The sequence below is a fragment of the Canis lupus genome, chromosome 8 (assembly GCF_011100685.1).
Source record: "Canis lupus familiaris isolate Mischka breed German Shepherd chromosome 8, alternate assembly UU_Cfam_GSD_1.0, whole genome shotgun sequence".
NCBI classification, from domain to species: Eukaryota; Metazoa; Chordata; class Mammalia; order Carnivora; family Canidae; genus Canis; species Canis lupus.
Genome location: NC_049229.1, coordinates 17,473,990 through 17,498,249, shown reverse-complemented (window position 1 = coordinate 17,498,249; position 24,260 = coordinate 17,473,990). Strand labels below are relative to the sequence as shown.

General features: G+C 36.7%; 1 protein-coding gene across 7 annotated transcripts; it reads right to left on the bottom strand.

The window, feature by feature from the left end:
• Window positions 1–1,465: 1,465 nt before the first annotated feature.
• Window positions 1,466–24,252, bottom strand: GEMIN2 (gem nuclear organelle associated protein 2). 7 transcript variants are annotated; one of them, XR_005363162.1, is made up of 11 exons: window positions 24,061–24,247; window positions 23,583–23,667; window positions 21,934–22,023; window positions 20,830–20,889; window positions 17,665–17,778; window positions 15,743–15,787; window positions 14,346–14,414; window positions 10,279–10,389; window positions 7,982–8,040; window positions 6,221–6,326; window positions 1,466–1,880 (listed from the first exon to the last, which is right to left on the bottom strand). XR_005363162.1 is itself a non-coding variant. In XM_038544561.1 (11 exons), exons 1-10 carry the CDS (start codon window positions 24,195–24,197, stop codon window positions 3,226–3,228), a joined length of 981 nt encoding a protein of 326 aa, XP_038400489.1. In that variant the 5' UTR covers window positions 24,198–24,248; the 3' UTR covers window positions 1,466–1,880; window positions 3,208–3,225. The 7 variants fall into 7 exon arrangements, 6 of the variants coding, with proteins under 6 accessions (XP_038400489.1, XP_038400491.1, XP_038400490.1 ...); XM_038544561.1 differs by lacking the exon at window positions 6,221–6,326 and adding an exon at window positions 3,208–3,436 and having other exon boundaries at window positions 24,061–24,248; XM_038544563.1 differs by lacking the exons at window positions 6,221–6,326; window positions 20,830–20,889 and adding an exon at window positions 3,208–3,436 and having other exon boundaries at window positions 24,061–24,251.
• Between the last annotated feature and the right edge of the window lie 8 nt (window positions 24,253–24,260).

The following is a 24,260-nucleotide window of genomic DNA, read 5'->3' as shown; positions in this document are numbered from 1 at the left end:
TTTTCCCTTCAGTTGCTCATTAAAATCAGAAGATACTTTTGTGAAAGGCTTGATAAACCCTAAATATTGGTAGTCTGCATACTATATCCTCAGTGGCTTAAAATGTCTTTCATTTGTCTCTACAATCCTGAAAAATAGCCTATGCCAGATGAGTCATTATAAACATGAATTTCTCAATTAACTATTAGAGATCCTATGGCTTGCTGGAAAAGAGGAGTAACTATCTTATAGTAATTTATACCACTTGTCTTCTGCACATGCAAAATTGCCTTCTTTTTTTTTATGTTATTTCGTCCATAGGAATTCTTTTCTTGTGTGAGTAGTGTGTGTAACTACATGTTCAGCCACTGGTTACAAAAGAAATGTAAATTAAAACAATAAATGACATTTCAACTTTATTAAATCAGCCCCCAACTTCTTAACCCCCAAGCATCAAATCAGCAAAAAATGTGAGGTTTTGACACAGCTAGTTGGGGTACAGGCTGGAAATCTAAGACAATGCTGGCTGCTTAGTCAATATCCACTTTCCCCTTTTCTAACAGAACCCCATTTTTGGCAGCAGTGGCAAGGTACTCAGCTAAAAAAATTATACTTTCTAGCTCTCTTTACAATTAGTGTTATATAACACTGGCAAATGATATATACATTGGGGATTTCTTGTAATATTTTGCTCCCCTGATATAGACAACAAAAAGGAGTTATCCCTTCTGGAATGAGGCAAGAGATAGAACAACCATATCATGACTAAAAAGATGAAAGCTACATACTAAAATTGAAAATCTGGATGTAGCCCAGGGCATTTAAGATATTGTAGAGCTGCTGCACCAAGTCCTGAACTACTTAAATCACAATTTTTATGAGAAACAAAAATAAATCCCTAATTTTTAAAACTTCAGTTAGGGGGTGCTGGGGTGGCTCAGTTGGTTTAACATCTGCCTTTGGCTTGGCTCATGATTCCAGAGTCTAGGGATAGAGTTCCACATAGGGCTTCCTGCTCAGTGGGGAGTCTGCTTCTCCCTCTGCCCCTTACCCCACTCATGTTCTCTCTCTCAAATAAATAAATAAAATCTTAAAAAAAAAAAGAAAATGATTTAAGAAAAAGTTTTGTGTAATAAAGCATTTAAAAAGAAACGTACTGAGCTTAAGTGGAAAACACTGGATTGGATGCCTGGGTGGCTCAGCAGTTGCGCGCCTGCCTTCGGATGGGATCCTGGGATCCAGGATCGAGTCCCGCATCAGGCTCCCTGTGAGGAGCCTGCTTCTCCCCCTGCCTATGTCTCTGCCTCTCTCTCAACCTGTGTCTCTCGTGAATAAATAAATAAATCTTAAAAAAAAAACCACTGGATTAATTTTGTTGCTATGAAAACATTTGTTGTTTAATCAAGATTATTGTCTAAATACTAAGGACATTTATGCACTGTCTTTTGTTTTGTTCAAGAGTCAAACAAGATTTTAATAACCAAAACACATTCTCAATAAGAGTTTATTATTAACAATGAAACAGCACCAAGGATCTAAGTAAAATTTCATCATACAGTTTCTGTACAGGATGTTTCACCAATAAATGGCACTCAATTTGTCTTAAAAGCATGTGATTACAGAAAACGGTTTAAACTCTTCATTAAAAACTGGCTGGTTGGGATTTTCCAAAGATACTTCAGATACTCAAATCATTACAATTTATCTTCTGAATGTCAACTTGAGATGCACAGGTTAAGATGAAGAACCTTCAAATAAGTTGAAGATGTGATGCAATTCTCACTTTGTTGTCACTGTGCATCTTCAGACTCTGGCTGATACTTCATCACAAGTATCTTCTACCCCTGAGAGACCAGCTACTTCAAGATGGTTCATCGGCTAAATCACGTTGGTCAAAATACCTAGCAAAAAAAGAATTTAGTATATGCTTAAAAATATTAATAGCAATTCTACTTATCATAGCAAAACACCACAAATAACCCAAACACCCATCAATAAGAACACTGGTTGAATAAACTATGGTACATCTATCCAGTGGAAGACTGAAGCTTTTTATAAAAGCATTTTTTTAATAAAAAGGAATGAGGAAAATACACTGCTATAGTGTGACTTCTGGATTTATTAAGTGAAAAAAAAAAAGGTACAGAACCGTATTTTAGTATGCTACCTTTTGTAAAGATGTGTGGAAATGCAGATATATTTATATATACTTGCTTATCCTTTTAGAAAGAAACAGTGACTAGAAGGATAAACCAAAAATTAATAATAAAATGGAAAACTACAGAAGGGAAAAAGGCTAGAGAGGATAAAGATAGGTTCTAAAATATTTTAAATGTACCCTGAATTAAAATTTTAACTTTGGAACAATGTATTTTACATAATTACAAAAGAAGATTAAAAAAAAAAAGAAAATCACCAAACCTGACCAAATGAATCTTCTCATATGTCAAGTTGCTGGCATAACCATTTAAGTGATCTTAAATGTGATGTTCTGGTATATGTTCCTAGTGAGATATACGAGAGACAAAAAGAACTGCAAAGAATTCTTAAACTGATGTTTTACTATAAGAAATAGTGTTAGTGTATTTATTCTGAAATAATTATGTACATACTGTAGGATAAAGCCAGTAATTGTTAATGTTAGAAACCAAAATTTTCAGCAGAGGAGGAAAGAAACATAACATTAAAGAAAAATGGTGTAATCTTAAATTAGGACTGAAATATCGATTTGAACTCATGATTTCATTTTTCTCATTCTAAAAAAAATACATACTTCCTAGCTCTGATTATTGAAAAGGCCTAAAGGCAATAACCAACTTAATAATAGCTAGCTTCCTCAATGTCCAAACTGTGGGCTCTAAATACCATTTCCTACTTTATTTTTTTTTTTAATTTTTATTTATTTATGATAGTCACACAGAGAGAGAGAAAGAGAGAGAGAGAGGCAGAGACACAGGCAGAGGGAGAAACAGGCTCCATGCACTGGGAGCCCGATGTGGGATTCGATCCTGGGTCTCCAGGATCACGCCCTGGGCCAAAGACAGGCGCTAAACCGCTGCGCCACCCAGGGATCCCCATTTCCTACTTTAAAAGAGGAATCAGCACTCCTGGAAAAAAGACTGATTCCAGATCTGGGGCCAGAAATGTCTACGATCCCAACATATCTGAAAGTAAGAAAGCTATAAAAGACCACCAGGGTTATATAAAACAAAAAGCATAGGAACTAACCTGATGGGTTCCTACTAGTCAAAGATGAACAATCTGAGCATCAAAAGGAATAATGACTGGGATCCCTGGGTGGCGCAGCGGTTTGGCGCCTGCCTTTGGCCCAGGGCGCGATCCTGGAGACCCGGGATCGAATCCCATGTCGGGCTCCCGGTGCATGGAGCCTGCTTCTCCCTCTGCCTGTGTCTCTGCCTCTCTCTCTCTCTCTGTGACTATCATGAATAAATAAAATCTTAAAAAAAAAAAAAAAAAGGAATAATGACTGCAATATCCTTTTAAATGAATGCAGTGATCAACATCACAATAAAAGTGGGACACCTAGCATTACGTGCCTCCTGATGTGCGTAACAGCACCCATAGTCTTGTCAAACAAAAAGACACTATATATAATAATCAAGCCTTCAGACCAACCTACCAGCTTACAGAAAATATGGGGGATAGATGAACATATCAAACACCAGCATGAAGATAAGATATAGCTGTCAAAACCAAAATGTGGGAAATTTCACAAGTCAAAGGACTGTTTCAACAAATAAATGGCAAAGAGATAAACCCAGGAAATTGAAGGGGACATTCAGGAGACATATCAAACTAAAGTAATGAATGTATTTTATTTGGATCTCAATTTCATTTTTTTTGTTTTGTTTTTGGGTTTTTTTTGGTTTTTGTTTTTTTTTTCAGCAACTTTATTTTCCGTCAACTTTACTTCCACTTTGCCTTTGTGAAAGAGCAGCTTAAGAATGCTCAGTGGTTGTTCTTATGCATTCAGTGGCCTGAGCAGTGGGAGCCGCAGACCAGTCTTCAGGGACAGGCTGAGCACTGTCCTGTGACCAGTCTGTGACTTCAGGTTGAGTAGCCCCGAACTCAGGAGCTGGAGCAGTCCATTCACCCTGCAAGTTCTTCTTGGTCACAGCCTTTTTAGCAGTAGCCTGCTATTCCTTTTCAATGTTTCAGGTTCTCTGTAGAAGTAGAGATCAGGCATGACTTCGCATGGGTGTTCCCGGGAAATGGTGCCACACATGCACAGAACTACCCAGGCCAGTATCCGCCACATCAGACCAAGTGAGTGAGCTCCCTTGCTGTTGCAAGGGATGGCACTGTCCATATTAGTGCAGAGGTGAGTGTGTTACACAGAGGTTAACATAAGACAGTTCTGTGAGAGGCTGTGGTCAGCCCTAGGATCAGTAACCACCAGAAGTCTTGGCTCCAGGAAGGCTGTCTGGATCTGGTCAGTGAAGGTTCCAGGGGTGAAAGGGCCAGCAGTAAGGAGTGGCTCCAGTAGCAGCAGCAAACTTCAGCACAACTCACTTGCTAGTATTTCTGTCTGATTTGACACTGACATCAGCTGAGTTTTCACTGGCAACAATGACATGAGCTGCCAGCCGAAGCTTCTCCCAGCTTCTCTTCCAATTTTTTTTTTTTTAAAGTAGGCTCCATACCCAGTGTGGAGCCCAACATGGGGTGTGAACTTCCGACCCTGAGACCAAGAGCTAAGCTGAGATCAAGAGTTGGACACTTAACCGACTAAGCTACCTAGGTGCCCTGCTTCTGGTTTATGATGTAGATCCTATCACTTTTCTCTTTGTAGATGTACTGTTCCATTTGGAGGTCACAGTTGGTGACACCTTAGTGGGTTCCTGCTGTAAGGAATTTGAGGACATCCTCCTCCTCCATTTGCAGGACATCAAGGGCTCTGGACATTGTGAAAGTTTCTCTAAGTTACTATGGAAATGCAGAACCACAGCATATGGATGGACCCCTTCCTTGGGTAGTGTGGAAAGGGAAAGGGTTGGACCCCAATTTGAACAATTTAAATGTAAAAAGACATGTTGGGGACAATAGAGGAATATGAAACATGAACTGGGTATCAGATAATATTGTGGAGTTGTTATTAAATTTATTAGGTGTGATACCACTATCAGAGTCACGTTTTTAAAAGGTCCTTGTCATTTAGATATACTCAAACAGGAGAAATGACATGTCTGAGATTTGTTTAAAATACATAAAAAAGATGAGACAAATGAAACATTCTGGTAAAGTTAATAAATGTCAAACTTGGGTAATGGATTGCTTGGGGCAGGAGAGGGGGAAATGTTATTCTACTACATTCATAAGTACTTGAAAATCTCCATAAGAAGCTTAAAACATTTTTCATTGGTAAAATAATTAAGCTATTAGATAGATAATGGCTATTAGATCCCATTGCATGGAATTCTAATCATTTGAGTAGGTATTTCTATCAATTAGTAGTTTTTGCTTTTAAGCTATCAAAACAATACCAATAACCAAAAATACAAGAGACTTATAATAATATCTGATACTTATATTAAAATGACTACTGCAGGGGATCCCTGGGTGGCGCAGCGGTTTGGCGCCTGCCTTTGGCCCAGGGCGCAATCCTGGAGACCCGGGATCGAATCCCACATCGGGCTCCTGGTGCATGGAGCCTGCTTCTCCCTCTGCCTGTGTCTCTGCCTCTCTCTCTCTGTGTGACTATCATAAATAAAAAAAAAAAAAAAAAAAAAAAAAATGACTACTGCAAAGAGTCAAAGCCTATGTTATCTTTTTTCAAACTTGCTGGAATCTTCTGCAAGTCTTTTCTTTCTTTTTCTTTCTTCTTTCTTTTTTCTTTCCTTCCTTCCTTCCTTCCTTTCTTTCTCTTTCTCTCTCTCTCTCTCTCTCTCTCTCTTTCTTTATGAGAGTGCATGCTGCATGAGCAGGGGCAGTGGGGGGTGGAAGAGGGAGAGGGAGAGAGAATCTTAAGCAGGCTCCATGCCTGGTGTGGAGCCTGACCCAGGGCTCCATCTCATGGCCCTGGGATCATGACCTGAGCCAAAATCAAGAGTCACATGCTTAACCAACTGAGCCACTCAGGTGCCCCTCTTCTGCAAATTTTCTTAAGTGAAGTCTATAGTCTAAGAAAATTTTCTAGCCTAGAACTTTTCTTCCATTTTTATGTAATGTTTTGAGGAAAAAAAAGAACCATGACCAATACATTTAGATATTTTTTTCTCACCATTGCACATTATAAAATATCAGTCAGATGATAAAAGTCTCTGGTTCCACTCAGTACTAGTTTACTGAACCTTAATTACTTCATGTTTCTGAACCTGTGTTTTCATCTGTGAAAGTAAAAGAAAAAACTTGGGAGTTGCAAGGATAAAGACCCAGTAAACATAGCACTTAGGGTTCTCATTTAATCCTTATTACCAAGAGATCTGATAGTTTGGTATCAGCATAGTCCATAGCTCAGCTCTGGAGCAATGCTGCCTGGTTTTGGAACCTAACCCTACAATTTACTAGCTTTGTGATGGCAGGAAAATTATTTTATCTCTTCCTGTCATAGTTTCCTCATCTGTAATTGATAATAGTACCTATCTCCTAAGAATTAAATGAGTTTCTATTATGAAGCACTAAGAAAAATGATTGACACAAAATGCCTAGTTAAGGCATTAATTATCACCAGTAGCATAATTATTGTAGATTGAGAAACTGTATGTTGAACACGTGTGTACTCTGAAAAAGTATCTTGTTTTTTTTTTTTTTTTTTTTTAAAGATTTTATTTATTTATTCATAAAGACACAGCTAGAGAGAGAGAGGCAAAGACACAGGCAGTGGGAAGCAGGCTCCATGCAAGGAGCCTGACGTGGGACTCGATCCCTGGTCTCCAGGATCACGCCCTGGGCTGCAGGCAGTGCTAAACTGCTGCGCCACTGGGGCTGCCCCTGAAAAAGTATCTTGTTTGAGGAAGGACAATGGACATAGATTATTTACCTTCTCAATATTTAAATATATTATAAAGCTTTAGAAAGATATTGGCATTAGAATAAAAACACTGTACAAAAAATATCAAGTCCAGAAAGAGACCTAAAATAAACATATGTGCATGTATATGTGTAAGTATAATACATACATATGAATTCAGAATATGAGAACATTTTCAGATAAGTTCAGGTGGAATTTCAATGTAAGAAATGAAATCAAAGGAAATCAAATACATACTAAATGAAAATAATGTCCTAACTGAAAATGAGTAAAGAACACAGACAATTAAAAAAAAAATTTAAACAAAATGAAATGTTCTCTACCCTCATGGGTAATTAAACAAATGCAAATAAAAATAATTTGTAATTTTTATTATTAGATTGGAAATATTTATATCAACTGAAAATACCCAGTGTTGAATGGGAGGTGGGCTGTCTCACTGACACTTTCATGAATACAGAAAAGTAGGTATTTCTGGAAGGCAAACTGTTAATAAATATTTCAGTTTTAAAAGTACATGCATGAAAAAAATAAAAAAAAAAATAAAAGTACATGCATGGGGCAGCCCGAGTGGCTTAGCCGGTTTAGCGCCGGCTTTGGCCCAGGTCGTGGTCCTAGAGACCCGAGATTGAGTCCCACGTTGGGTTCCCTGCATGGAGCCTGCTTCTCCCTCTGTCTGTGTCTCTGCCTCTCTCTCTCTCTGTATCTCTCATGAATAAATAAATGAAATTTTAATAAATAAATAAATAAATAAATAAATAAATAAATAAATAAATAAATGTACATGCATGCCCTTCAACTTATTTCTAGGAGTTTGCCCTAGGAAATAATAGAGCTGTAATTTATAAGAATCTATACTGCAGCATTACTTATAGAGAAAAACTAGAAATATATGGAATTGTAACACATATAATATTGTTTTCTTACAACTCAATTTCCTCTGCTTGAAAATAAAAACAGTACTTTCCATTAATAACACTATTATAAAGCAAGGAGCCAAGGACTACTTACCTGCTAACCAAGCAAATTAATAAATTCAAAGCAGGAACACGCTCATCATCTTTGCTGTCCTAAAGGAAAAAAAAAGAAAAGAAAAATGTACAGTGTCCTCCTTAATATTTTTGAAACAAATTTCCTTTTAAGATGTAAAACATGAAAATTTGGGACGTGGTTGAGTGTCTGCCTTCAGCTCAGGGCGTGATCCCGGGATTCCGGAATGAGTCCCACATCAGGCTCCCTGCAGGGAGTCTGCTTCTCCCTCTGCCTGTGTCTCTGCCTCTCTCTGTGTCTCTCATGAATAAATAAATAAAATCTTTAAAAAAAAAAAAAAACCACGAAAATTTTATTAGATAATAATAATCACATGGAAGTAGAAAACCTTAAGAAAAAGTAGAAAACTATAAAATTAACAACACTTGAGAAACATCTGACATGATCTTTTAAAGAAAGGTCCTCAACAAGGAAAAGAAAGAAAGAGTTGAAGGTTCAAAGAGAATAACGTGGGGGAGAGGTTTTTCCTGGCTCCAAGCAGGGAGCAAGAAAAAATCCCTATGTCCTAACTGCATAGTAATGAAAACTATATAAAAATATTTTTTATTTTATTTTAAGATTTCATTTATTTATAGTTTCCCAGGTCTCCAGGCCCTGGACTGAAGGCGGCAGCGCCAAACCACTGAGCCATGGGGGCTGCCCTATAAAAATATTTTAAAGAACTTAACAATTGATGAGTAAAATCCTGGCTTCTAGCATAAGACATATCAGAAAATACTCCAGCAGATCAGGGTTCTCAATTATGATGGAGGTAGTGGCTGAACTATACATTTTATAAATGGTCTTACAGAGTATGAAATTTATTTTTTGTTTTTTATGTTTTGAAATTTATTTTTATACATCTCAAGGTATAGCCACAATAAACTACTGAGTAATGTTATGACACAGATGTCACATATTAATTCAAACCTGGGACACACTTCTATGACATTAGTGTACTCAACTCTGTGTCAAACACTATATGGAGCAAAGCTGAATAAAACATATTACCTGCTAATAGCAGAGAAGATGAAATATCTGTATTAACTTTAATGAAAGGGAAAATGTTTTTTTTTTTTTAATTTATTTTTTATTTTATGATAGTCACAGAGAGAGAGAGAGAGGCAGAGACACAGGCAGAGGGAGAAGCAGGCTCCATGCACCGGGAGCCCGATGTGGGATTCGATCCCGGGTCTCCAGGATCGCGCCCTGGGCCAAAGGCAGGCGCCAAACCGCTGCGCCACCCAGGGATCCCGGAAAATGTTTTAAGTGCTCATAAACAAAGAAAAACAGAGGATGCAGAAATTCTTGTTAATTGTCAGGATTGGGGGATATCATAGAAAGTGATGGGATATGAGCCAGATTATGAAAAGTAAATGGTATTTAGATGCAGAGTGGCAGAATGAAGAGGCACTTCTATAGACGAAATAAAGTCTAGGAACAGAACATGGGAAATATTTACTGAGTAGCAAGTACATTTTGCTTGGAGTGCAGGCCTTAGAAGCTAGTTTGGTCTATATCAGGGCTGTTTAACAAAGACATTTTTGAGTAGTCAATTGAGAACGAGTATACATTCTGTGGATGGGATAGGAGTGATGAAAGAAAAAAAGAATCCCAAGTGGACTTAATCTGGCATAAAATTTGTATTGTGATGCTGCAAGCATGAGTTAGTGAAGCGTCTGGAGAAATTCAAAACAGTCATCATGCCAGAGACTTAGTTGACCAGTCTAGCTTCTTGTTTTCCCTTACTCTTTAGCAAAGGAAGCTCACTTTTACCTAGGCACACTGCCACCCAGCTAAAAGCAAACATTTCTCATAGTTCCTTATGGCCCTGTGACTAAATTCTGGCTAAATGAGCTATAGATATAGCCAGATGTGCTTGCAGAAACTCTGGGAAGCTCTGTTAGAGGATAACTTTCTCTTCTTTCTAGTTCTCAAATATAATGGCTGAAACTCCAGCAGCCCCCATGGACCATGACATGAGCTTGACAACAGAAGCCACGTAAGACAGAACTCAAAGGCCTGGGTTACTGCCATCTTGGTTTGTTCTGTCCACCTACAGACTTCCTTTATCTAAGAAAAACATTTCCGTTTTATTTAAGCTACTGTTATTTTGGGCTTTTAAAATTTTTTAAAAAATTTTTTGAAATTATGTGGCCAAATCAAATCTAATCTTGACTAATAAAATATTCCACATTTTCCTATTTCAATGGAATCCTTTTTTATCACCACATAAATTGATGAGCGCTTTCAATGTGAAATAGTAAGTTGTAACTTACCACTAGGAGCCTTACTTCAGAGCACCTTCTTGCAAGCTGCCGAATCAGTGAATGAGCCTCAGGTAATAAAGGTTTTTCAAGACAAGCCAATAAAGCATAAAGCCACCTTCCCTAAATAGGATTTTAAAAAGTAGTAAGTAGCAAATACTGTACCATAAGTTTAACTTATTTTTTAAAATGTCCAAAGTTGCTCTGCTTATTTGCTATAAACAAATTCATGTAACATTAACTGTATTATGTTTGGATCATTTAGATAGCCAGCTGATGTGTTTTCTTTTTACTACAGACACAGATCATTGGACACTTCACAATACCTTTAGTCCCAAAGAGTTCATTTCAGAGATTCTTACCATAACTGAAGTCCTAACTCATAGGTAGAAAACTACATTAGGATGTGAATAAATCCTTACAAAAATTAAGATACATTTTTTTCCTTTGTCCTTTAGGCAATACACAAGTAATTTTATAATGCTATACTTTGTCCCTGTGTTTATACAAAGGAACTATACTCTAGATGAAATAATGTTCTGAGGGGCACTTGGATGGCCCAGTCAGTGGAGCATGGGACTCTTGATCTCAGGGTTGTGAGTTCAAGCCCCATGCTGGGTGGAGAGATTACGTTAAAAAAAAATCTTTAAAAAATTATGAAAACATGTTTTGATACTTCTGTAAGTACCATGGCAAACTAAATCTAACCCTATCCTCTTTTTTTTTTTTTTAGTAGGCTCCATGCCCAATGTAGAGCCCAATGCAGAGCTTGAACTCACGACCCTGTCACTGCTGGTTTATTCTTTCTTTCCTGAAACTCTGTGAGAGTATAATTATAGATAAACCCCCAGGACCCAGTCTAGAGTTGGAACTCAATAGGAGCTTAATTAAAATATTTGTGGAATGAATGTTCCATTTTCGATGCACCATAATTTATTTAACCAATTTCCTATTGTTGAGCACTTATGTTTAATTTATTGCTGTTATATAAAAAGTAGTATGATAAATATCCTTGAATGTAAGTTTTAGAGCATCTCTGATTTCTTGGGCTAAATTCTTAGAAATAAAATGGTGGTATCAAAAGGTATGTATGTATATGCACACATAATATTTCTGAGATATAATCAGTAAATTGTACCCCAGAAAAGTTGTATCAAATTGTATTTCCACCAGCAGTGTAGATGACTGAGTTTATTCTGAGCAACACATCACTTTGGAGAAACCTAAAGAATATTAAAACAATGTTTACATAGCAATTCACGCAACAAACTAAATTAGCTCCTCAAGCTACCTCAAATCAGTAAGACTTTTCCTTAAACAAAAGATTCACATCTAGGTTTCTTTTATAAATAGTAAGTGGAATTCTCTTCTACATCAAAAAAGCTATTTTACATTTAAACTTGGCTCAAATTTTTGAGGCTACATTTACTATATATAGCTGGCATACAGGTATTCAAATGGTGCTTAAACCTCTACTGACTAAGATGTATTTATACTGAGAGGCTCCTTTTCTCAAAGTCAGTGAGCACAATGAGGCAATACTAATATGTAAAAAAAACTCAAAATAGCTGAAGGTATTACTTAATACCTTCACATCTGGATGAAAAATATGCTTTTATTTCTCAAAAACAAAAATTAAGTAATCCCAAGTAAAGACATTTAAAAAAAGAGATCCATTTTCCTTTTGCCAGTTTATGACAGGCAAACTTTGTGATACAGGTTTTTACTTTATACACTGATATTCTCAATAGTAGAGTTCTGGTAGTATGGTTAATTGGATAGAGGAAATGAACACTGTTGATTCAATGTTAGACTCAAAAAATTAACTAGGTTAAAATTTAGTGAATCAGTTGTCATTGGTTCAGAAACACTTCAATGGTTCCTCTGGCAAATATAGACACTTTTTGGTAATAAACTCTCTCTAATTAACAGGAAAGCCCAATCATCACCGTCTTCAATGGGTAATCCTCAGATGATTAAAAAAATAAATTCAAAAAAATCTTATAACACAAAGAGCTAAAAAGATAAAAATTAAAGGAAGAGAAGTAGAACAGGTTAGGTAATATTGCTAAAAGATCATTATCAGAGAGAAAGAACGAATATAGAATTTAAAGTTCAATATCCAGATGCCAATGAATAAGTAATATGAATATGAACAAAGTTATCTATTGGAGGTATCACGAATATACCAACAGTGGGAAAAATATTCAGTTTTACTGATATTCAAGGAAATACAAAGTACGTTTACTTTGGAGTACTACTATAAAATCACTAAATCTGAAAACAAACAGAAATTATAAATGTTAGATTGAACCATATGGAAGACTGATGATCAAATGTTTTTAACCTACAAAAATGGCAAATGCACATGGTTTAACTTAAAGTGGAGTTGCAGGGAAAAGTAAAAATCCTTTGCCAATGGCATTATTAACTGGTTCATTCCTTTTGGAAAGCAATCTAGCAGAATGTAATAAAAGTTTACAAAATCTTGATCCAGTAATTCTATTCTAATAATATCCTGAGAAAATAATTAAGTAAACTATGAGACATTAAGACAATGGAAATTATGTGAATGAATTACATTATCATATAGAAATATATATATATATATATGAAATGTGAGCTAAAAAAACCCAGAATGAGTTATACTATTTAAAGACATGTTTGATCAACTGAATCAGAAACACTGACTTTATCTACCTATTTATTTATTTTTATTTATTTACTTTTTAGGTAGGCTCCACACCCAACTTGTGAATTTAAGCCATCATTCAGAGCTTGAACTTACAACCCTGAGATCAAGAACTGAGCTGAGCTCAATGGCTGGATGCTTAACCATGGCTTTGAAATCCAATTCACAAAAGATTATCAAATACCAGTAACAGCAAGCACTGTGTGCCAGGCATTACTCTAAGGATTTTGTATATAGTAACTCTTTGAATCCTCCAATAACCTACGAGCTGTTATTTGCATTTTACAGATAAGGAAACTGGAGCACATAAAGATTCAGTACTTGCTGAAGGGGGACACATAATCCTAACTGGTGGAACTGAGATTTTCACCCCAGCAATCCAGCTATACTGCCCCTCTATAGTTTTATATTCACAGCTCATTTTTCTCCTTCAACAATGGGTCAGTTTGGTGGGCATTACATAAATGAAGTATCTGCTTAGTCCCCTAGTAAGAAATTTTATTATTCTTTGAAGTTAGATTTAATTTTTAGAAACATGTATTTTTTACAGTTAAGGATATTTCCAAGAGTGTACCTGATTCTCCAAAGCTCCCTGTGAAAGCCTAAGATATAATCTTTGCCCTCCAGAAACTTAAGAGTCTGCTGGGAAAAATAAATACACCAACACTGCAATATAATGCACAAGTTTTTAAGCCTGCCTGCCACTCAGCCAAGAGGCTTAGAAAAGTCTCTTCATAAGTATAATGTTCATATTATCACTAAATTTTCATTTCTTGGTTTTATATTTTATTCTTTTAAATCTCTACTATATAACATATATATTTAAGTGGAAAAAATGAATGTTTAAAATCACTGTTTCTGGGGCACCTGGGTGGTTCAGTAGGTTGAGCATACAACTCTTGATTTAGCTCAGGCCTTGACTGATCTCAGGGTCAGGAGTTCAAGCCACATGTTGGGCTCCATGCTGGGCATGGAGCCTACTTAAAAAACAAACAAACACAACACACACACACACACAGAAAATGCATTTCAAATTTCTTTAAGCCAGTACTACTCAAAATGGGATCTCCAGACCAGATATCAGTTGGTGACCTATTTGTTAGTGGACTACAATGAGATAAGTTGCATCTGCCAGAATATAAATCTTTAGTTGACTTTTTTCCAAGGAAAATCTTTCTCAATGAAGGAAGTAGTAAGTTGATATGCATTCTACTGTCAATTCTTTATTTCACTGCAAACAAGCATAGTTTGCATTGTACACATAGTTATGCATACAGATATAACAGATATAATATACATATATAATTACCTTAGAGGTATACTTCATATATAAAATAAGTACATATAATTTTGTTTACATTATGAAAATAAAAAGATGCAATACTACCAATTCTGGAGTAAAGTCTCTTTCTCCAAACCAATTACTCAAATATTCCAAGACACTAGTTACTGTTGCCTAAAGAAAAAGGGGAAAGGGAGGTGGAAGAAATGTATTAATAATAAAACAAAGACAAGTTCAACATAGGTTTCATTGTTTAGTTAGAAAGCAACTCTAATATTTAAGATGGTCCCATTCTTTAGACTTCCAGAGAAAACTGTGACTGTATTTAGTAATTTGGTTAGGTGGCTCACTCAGTGAGAAAAGGCTTTTAGGACAAATATTTTTATGTACTTTCAAGTATCAATATACTGGTTTAAATCCAAGGATTTAGTCTGTACTACTAATTTAGTTTATAAATGCCTGAAAAATTCCACATGCTCTTAAAAATGTCTTTGCATAAATACCTTTAAATTATTTTCATTGAGTCAAGGTAAAAACTCTAAAAAGCAAGTTAGCTGGAGAAAGATCCGTTTTAAAACTATATAGATAGAATTTATTAAACTGTTAAAAATATTCTCTCACTTCTTCAAGTATAGTTGGACACTTAGAAAAATCACTCACTGAATTTAGTATGCCTACTATAGTATTTTTAATGCAAATAATCAAGTAAGTGAAACTATTAGCCAATATATGATTTACAACAGAGTATGACCCTTAAAAAATTTATCTTCCAAGAGCACCCAATGCTATGTGAAGGCAAAACAATCAAATTTTTCATTTGCTCTTTAAATGGGTAACAGAAGGGCAGCCCGGGTGGCTCAGCAGTTTAGTGCTACCTTCAGCCCAGGCGTGATCCTGGAGACCCGGGATCCAGTCCCACATCAGGCTCCCTGCAAGGAGCCTGCTTCTCCCTCTGCCTGTGTCTCTGCCTCTCTCCTCTCCGTGTTTCTCATGAATAAATAAATAAAATCTTTAAAAAATAATAATAAATGGATAACACAATTCTTCATCCTAAAGGAGTAAAGAAGCTTTTGATCCAAGAAATTCTTAATGGGATGTATAGGACATCTGGCACTAGAAATAGCAATCTAACTTTAGTTTTACTTCAAACTCCAGAATGTAAGACTTAAAACTGAAATGTATACAACTGAATAGTTTAGCAACATAATTTAGTATGAGCTCTGGAATTACATCAAATTGGGATTAAAGCCCAGTGTTGCTGTTAGAACTTGCTGAAAAACCACCTGTAAGTCACTTAACCTTCAATTTTGTTTCCTAATCTATAAAAATTGGATGTTAATAATAATTCTCCATATACGGTGGTACTGGGTATTAAATAATAACTGTTAAAGAGGTTAGGACAGGGTCTTACATACTGAAGTATTCAATAAATGTATTCATAAACTCTCATGCACATTGAAAACAAAAGTATACATAGACCCTTATTATTAGATGGATTTTACCTGATTCATTCTGCTAACGATACTAAGCAAGGGAGGAAAACCAATCTGAAAGAAAAATGAGACTGAAATTTACTAAATGGTATTATAAAGGGTGCTTCATTGTTTTCAAACCGGTGAATTTCTTACCACACCGTTATTTAAAAACAAAAAAATGAATAATAGGAAATTCCTTCATTACCCATTATAATAAAAACATTCCATCAACTATTATGTTGATTATTATATCAAAAATATGTTATATCAAAAAGTATTTTGCAATTTGAATATATAAATTTAAAAATAATGACGGGGGGTGCCTGGGTGACTCAGATGGTTAAGCGTCTGCCTTCGGCTCAAGTAATGATCCCAGGGTCCTGGGATACAGCTCCGCGTTGGGCTCCCTGCTCTGCAAGGAGCCTGCTTCTCCCTTTCCCTCTGCCTGCTGCTCCCCCTGCTTGTGCTCTCTGTCAAATAAATAAATAAAATCTTTAAAAAAAAGACTTTAGTAATAAAAATGTTAAAGTATGAAATTTCTTAAACTGACACTATGATACCATTGATATTATGACATTAACATGTTGTATACACTTTTTCAAAATCTTCAGCTAAAGCTAGTATTTTCAGGAATTAAGGGTACTTAACAGTGATTTTTTTTTTCAAGCCTAATCTGATTCAATTAAAAAAGTACTTTAAAGTTCAGTGCTGGGAGCACTCATTATGAAAATAGCACTGACGCAGAGAAAATTAAGAGGACATGCATTAACTCTGCCTCCTTAAATTGTTCTTCCACATGATGTATTTGACGTCTATATATTTTGTAATAACAAGCTAAATAAGTTTTGATTCTTTGTCAAATTAAAACACATTTTGAAATGTAACATCCATTAAGGGTATTACCCAAAAAAACAACAGATTTTAAAAGAAATGGGGCCAAATTAGTTCACTTATAGATCTGAATCTATTTATACCACACCACCATGTGTAAGAGCGCCTATTTTCCCAGACCTTGTTAACAAAGTGTATCAAATCTCTTTTGCCAATGTTATCTGAAATGTAACAGCTCAATGGAGTTATGACTTAACTTGGGCATCTTCTGATATAACAAGAATTCATATTTTTCTTTCTGTGAGCTATTTACATTCTTTGCCTTTTCTGTTTTAATTAGGTTCTTGGTCTTTTAGTGACTTTTGGAATCGTTTTTTGTTTTTTTAAGTAGGGTCCATGCCCAATGTGTGGCTTGAACTCATGACCCTGAGATCAAGACCTGAGCCAAAAACAAGAGCTGGATGTTCAACCTACTGAGCCACCTACGTGTCCTGATTTTTAGAGCTTTTACATTTTTTGGATGAATTACTTTTAAATGAGAAAAACACACATGGTGAGGATAAAAAGCCGCTGGCCACATAATTTATGATTAGAATAAAGCCATGGGAAATTTAAATATATATCTTCAACACTTCATCCCCAGAATACGAATTCTACTAAGCATTTTTAAGCATCTAATTGTCATGTTTTCCTGACTACTCAAAAGTCATAACCCATGCTTAATCATTAAAAAAAAAAAAAAACCATAAAACAAAACCCTGAATTCTATCTAACTCAAAAAATTATCACATAACTAAAATCTAAAAGATATGAAGCCCACCTAAGAAGTCACAGTGCATTGTTTCAGAAACCAGGCTGCAAATTTTTAAGTTAAAGAGCCAATTAGCTAGGTCATAGGTTGGCAAACATTTTCTGTAAAGAACCAGACAGTATTTTTGGCTCTGCAGGCCATACATTGCCTTACTCACCTAGTATTGTTTTAAAAAACACTCTTAGCTCTATACAAAAATAGGCTGCAGTCTAGATTTGGCCTAGGCTGTAGTTTGCAGAATCTTTGTATTAAATCATACACTAAAAGTAGAACCCTTTTTGTTTTGTTTATCCATATTATCATATACCTGCACATAATCGATTCCAGGACCTTCACTTGTAGCTGGTCCAACAGCCCCTTCAGCGCATAACCTTTCACCCAAACAAAATTTTTTCCAGCCTTCTTCATCTTCGGATTTTGGCTAAAAGAAAAAAAAAAAAAAGAATTTACTTCTTTCTTTTTAAAATATTTTATTTATTTATTCATGAGAGACAGAGAGAGAGAGTTGGAGACACAGGCAGAGGGAGAAGCAGCCACACTGGGAGCCCAATGTGAGACTTGATCCAGGGACCCCAGGATCACGCCCTGGGCCAAAGGTGCCAAACCGCTGAGCCACCCATGCGTGTCCTTTCTTTTTTTACACTTTATTGAATCATGAAAAAGAAGTAAAGTCCTCCATATTCCCACCACTTCAACAGAAATATAGTACCTGCTATGGGCTGAATTTTGTCCCCTCAAAACTCTTATGTTAAAGTCCTAACCTCCAGTATCTTAGAATGTGACTATATTTGAATAGGGCCTTTATAATAGATGTTAAAATCAGGCTTTTAGGGTGGGTTTTCTTCCAATCTGACCGATGTCATTATGAGAAAAGGAAACTTAGGGGCACCAGGGTGGTCAGTTAAACGTCTGACTCTTTGGTTTAGGCTCCGGTGGTGGTGACTTCAGGCCCCAAGTTGGGCTTCTGCCCCTCCCCGCCCCACCCCTTAGCATGGGCACACTGTCTCTCTCTAAAATAAATAATTTTTTTTTTTAAAGAGGAAATTTAGATATAACAAGAGGCAGTAGAGATGCTTGTGCACATAGATGAAAGACCATGTGAGGACACAGCAAGAAGATGGCTACCTGCAAGTCAAAGAGGCCTCAAGAGGAACCAAACCTACAAACCAACTAATACCTTGATCTTAGACTCCTAGCCTATAGAACTGAGAGAAAATAAATTACTCTTTGCTAAAACACCCAGTCTGTTTTGTTCTGGCAGCCCTAGCAAACTGATACAGTGCTCAAGTGTTACACATTTTGTGGGACGTGTTTAGTTTGGATCACCCTTTAATGGACACTGACAAACAAGGGTTTGTTCAAGAGGGTGATAAAGATGGAAACTGGTAGGGAAAAAAATGCACTAAAAATGCTTACAAAAATGAAGGACGTTTATACCAGGGAAGGAGATGGGATTACATCCTTCACATACTTGGAAAGGCAGTCCAGTCAAAGAAAGAAAAGATTTATTCTATACTTCTAAATTCAGGACCAGTGGGGAGAAGCATTAACAAAACAATTTTTATTTGTACACAACACCTCGCACATTACTTTGTATAGATGTAGTTTTTCCCTCTGAGGAAAAATAGCTTTCATTAGATTCTCAGGACAAACATGAGACCTCTGAAAGTGTAAAACCTATGTACTAGAGCACTGTATATGCCCTTTTCCTTTACTCTATTAGGTCAGAGACTATTTCTATTTTAGGTAACACTGAATACCCTGATTATTAAATATAGCAGGTGCTTAATGATTTATTCATAATAAATTGATTGAATAAATAAGTGTTTATATTTACATGGTTGCTTTAAATAAAATGTCAGAGTACTTTAAAAATTTTTCATTTTAGGGATGCCTGGGTGGCTCAGTGGTTGAGCGTCTGCCTTTGGCTCAGGTCGTGATCCCAGGGTCTTGGGATTGAGTCCCTCATCGGGCTCCCCACAGGGAGCCTGCTTCTCTCTGCCTATGCCTCTCTCTCTCTGTGTGTCTCTCATGAATAAATAAAAATCTTTAAAAACATTTTTTTTCATTTTATTATTTACATAATGTTAACTTTTGCCATGATGAACATGCTATTGCTTTTAATACTCCACTGTTTTGATGGATCATAATTTATTCAATCATTAGGTCATTTACATTTTTGACAAAATTATATTGTTATAATGTTATTGATCCAGCTTCTTTTTGAATTAGTAAGCATTTCCCCAAAAGTCCTTATACTGAGCAAGAAAAAAATGTATCTACTTACCTACCCTCCTTCCCTCTGCCCCCTTTTCCCAGGAGGCCTCACAGCACAATGAAAAGCTTTACAACCAAACTTTGGTTTGAATCTTAACTATACCTTATATGAGTTAAATGATCCTGGGCAAGTGATGTTAGTTCGTTTCACACTCTCCCTAGAGCAGAGTTTTCAAATGGTATGGAGAAGCAAGTAGAGTCCATATACTGAATCTCACAGCTTTCAACTTGTAGTCTAGGGCTATGCAAGCAGCCTCCTCCATTTATCCTAATGTGTCACCATGTAAAAGATATTAGGAAGCACTGCCTAGAGGAAGCTTCTATTTTTTTTTTTTTTAGAGGAAGCTTCTAAAATCTGAAATCTATGAACTACCTGAAAGTATGAACAAAACTGTGTGCCCTGTTGCACACAATTTTTTCCTTTGAAGATAAATAGCTTTTATTTGATTTTCAGGAAGATTATGAGACTCCCCAAAAAGTTAAAAGTATTGTTCTGGAAAAATGTATACATCTCCTCTCCAACTCCCTTTTTTAATTCAGTAGTCCAGATATAACATATTTCCTTAAGTTGAAAATATATTTAAGCTGATAAGGCACAGAAAATACTACTTTTAAGTATGCATGACAAACTTTACTAGGATGTCACTGGTTTTGGCACCATTACCTCACGAGGAAAACCCAATAAGCCTTTATTTGAGCTTTTTGTAAGTACTGAAAATGCATTTATTTTATAAAAAAAGCAATGTCTAGAACCCTTAAAAGTTTATAGAGATGTAACAATTACCTATCCAAAGTCTCTCAAGATGCTATGAATTAAAACTGCCATAAAAATAACTTGCAGGGCAGCCCTGGTGGCTCAGCGGTTTAGCGCCGCCTTCAGTCCAGGGTGTGATCCTGGAGACCCAGGATGGAGTCCCACGTCAGGCTCCCTGCATGGAGCCTGCTTCTCTCTCTGCCTGTATCTCTGCTTCTCTCTCTCTCATGAATAAATAAATAAAATCTTTAAAAAAAAAAAAACTTGCATTATTGATTCTATACTTTAAAGGTTTACATGATGGAATTGTTTTTATTAATTTAGGTCAATGAAAAAGAACAAAAACAACATAGACTAAGTGAATCTTTAAAGACTGGTAGTAAATATGGACTATTTCAAATGGGTACACTCTGTACAACTTAAACAAAGAAACTTACATACCATGGTCACGTTACTGTCTAACTGTTGTGATTTCCAGTGACTTCTATGTCTGATCACACTCTAAAGGAAGAAAAGTTAGGCAAGTGATCTTCAGAGAATGGATAACTGAAAAGAAATAAATTGTGCAATATCCTAGTAATCTTGAAACTTGGGGGGCAGCCCGGGTGGCTCAGCGTTTTAGCGCCACCTTCCGCCCAGGGCCTGATCCTGGAGACCAGGGATCGAGTCCCATGTCAGGCTCCCTGCATGGAGCCTGCTTCTCCCTCTGCCTGTGTCTCTGCCTCTCTCTCTGTATCTTTCATGAATAAATAAATAAAATCTTAAAAAAAAAAAAAAAAAAAAAAACCTTGGAAAACATGTTTCCAACTATATTATGTCTCATGATTATAATTTGGTTAACTGATTCATAGATATTTTAACTTTATCCTTCAGAATAAGGAATCTTAGGGAGCCTAGGTGGCTCAGTTGGTTAAGCGACTGATTTTAGGTTTTGACTCAGGTCATGATCTCTTGGGTCATGGGATGGAGCCCTGAGTCCCAAGGCGGGGCTCCTCCAGACTGCAGCTCAGCACTCAGCAGGAAATCTGCCTAAGGATTCTCTCCCTCTGTACCTCCCCCCACTCATATGCCTGCCTGCTTGCATGCACTTTCGCTCTCTCAAATAAATAAATCTAAAAAAAAGTATAATGAATCTTATTTTTCCAACTACAGTCTAAGAACAGAAATAATTCTTGAGGGAGAGAGGGGTTTAATTTTTATTTAAAATTCAATTAGTCAACATATATTACATCATTAGTTTCAGATGTAGAGTTCAGGAATTCATTAGCTGCATACAATACCCAGTGCTCATCACATCATAGGCCCTGTTTAAAGCCCACCACCCTATTACCTCATCCTCCCCCTCCCCTTCAGCAACCCTCCGTTTGTTTCCTATAGTTAAGAATCTCTCATGGCTTGTTTCCCTTTCTGATTACTTCCCAATCAGTTTTCCCTCCCTTCCCCTATGATCCTCTGCACTGTTTCTTATATTCCATATGAGTAAAATTAGAACTGTCTTTCTAATGGAAGGGGTTTAATTTGATAAAATGATTAAAGTACGCTCACCTGTCGAACAGATGAAAACTGTGCCACTTGTTGTTGTTGCCACTGAAGTGTGGGAGAATATCCTTCAGGAGCAGGTTGGCATCCTGAAAGCTAGAGATCAGTTCATAAATATTAGAATCGATGTTAGTGTTATAACTAGAACGTCATTCCTCTGCAAAGTAAAAGCACAACCAAGATGAAGAGTAATAAAGTAAATGATTAAGGCTATCTAAGAAAGATACTGTACTCTGCAGATGCCAAAAAGTAGGCCTTTCACTTTACTATTTATGTCCAAGTTTGAACATTAGGAAAAGATCCTTGTGGGGTCACTTCAATAAGAGCAATCTGGAATGGTTCATATTTGGAGTTTCTAAACTAAGAAATCTAAATTATATGAGCCCTGAAGACATAATTTAGTCCTACCTTTCTATAAGAAGACAATTATTTGAAATGAGGAGACATAACCCACATAAAGAATTTGGTATTGGCAGAATGTACTCAAATAATCTAAGACATTTGACTTTACAAAGGCTACTTCAGCTTCCTAAGACAGCACAATAGGTCAAAATACTGCCTTGAAATACATATTGCCTTGAAATAATAGTGTGTTTTTTAAAAGCTAGGTAGATAAGATATTCTCATCCATCAACTAAAAATTTCTGAAAATATGTGAAACATTATAGCATCTGAATTAAAATTTCATAAGAGGAAAAGGACCTATCACAATTTAAAAACTGCTGCTCTCCTTTGACCCTAGGTTAAATAATATGTCCTTAGAGAGACTTTCTGTGACAATTTTAATTGTCAACAGTACAATTGTAAACAAGTAACCTTGTTACTTATTGGTCATATACAGGTTAATTTTCTTCATATCAAGTCAATATAGATGTGCCTAGGTGGCTCAGTGGTTGAGTGTCTGCCTTTCATTCAGGTCTTGATCCTGGGGTCCTGGGATCGAGTCCTACATCTGGCTCCCTGTAAGGAGCCAGCTTCTCCCTCTGCCTGCGTCTCTACCTCTCTTCTCTGTGTCTCTCATGAATAAATGAATAAAATCTCAAAAAAAAAAAAGTCATAATATATAATTACTTTGTTTGCTTGTTTACTCTGTATTCCTCAGGAGAATGTAAACTCTGCCAGGGTAGGGATTTTTGTGCCTCATTTTCTATTGTAATCCCAGGGCCTGGCACAACCTAGTCACTTCACAAAAAATATTCAAGGTGTGTGTGCAAGTAACTAGAAAAATGTAAGACACCTGAGTTTCTATTCTTAAAAAAACAAAGCCCAAATTCAGAACATGCAATATTGCACTAAATAGCATTAAACACCAATCCAAGAATAATTATGAACAAGACTGGAAAAAGGTTCCTTAAAAATAAAGAATAACGTAAGTAACCTATTTAGAGTCCTTTAGAATTGGATCACAGCCCTGAAGTATGAGGAGTCTCCACGAATGCCAGGGTTACTGGAAACTGCTCTGGGGGCAGTAAATGCCAACTGTCCTTTTGAGGGTTAAAAGTCCAAGCTAATGTTCAATGTCTCAGGAAGTAGTCCAATCTTACATAAATCATAAAGATACTACAGGATACCACAGGAAGGCCACTGAGCTTTCCATTTGGTCGAGGGGAGAGGGGGAGGAAGGGGAGAATCCCCTGCTGGGTCATAAAACTCACAGAAACATTCACACTTTGCTTCCTTTTCAACTTCTTTGGGTCAATCTGAGCTACCACAACATCTGGACATTGAGCTGCTTCGATCCTACAAATAAGTAATAAATGCAAGAAATGTGATTACGGCTGTGCTTTGTTCCTGTGCAGTAAAACGAGCGATCCATTCTACAGTTCTTCACGAAATCAGAAAAAAAAAAAAAAAAAAAGGAAGCGCAATGCACGTACTACACAAGGTTATTTCCGAAACTAACTGGAAAGCAAGGAAATCCAAAAGCACACATCTTGACACAGGTAAACAGAATTACATTCATAAAAACTCGCCCAGGTAAAGATGTCATCAAGTGATCTTGATTCGACCCTACCTCGCGTGAAAGAGGGAACGGCCACTGAGGCGGGGCTTTATCACACGTAGGTAGGGGTCGAGCTGTGCCCGGGGGCAGAGCGGACGACCAGCCCACCCGCACGGGGCCAAATCACTCACTGGACCCGCCTCAGGTATTCCTGAGGCGTCCTCGGTGGGACGGAGGGATCAAAACTCTCTGTCAAGTCGCACGGTTCCACTGGCAACAGCCTGGGCATCAACTCTTCCACTGCGGATTCTGCTGGCATCCACGCCATGGTTTTTAATCCCGCCAGTCCCCCTTTGGCGCATGCGCCAAGTGCAGGTCACGGCGCAGGCGC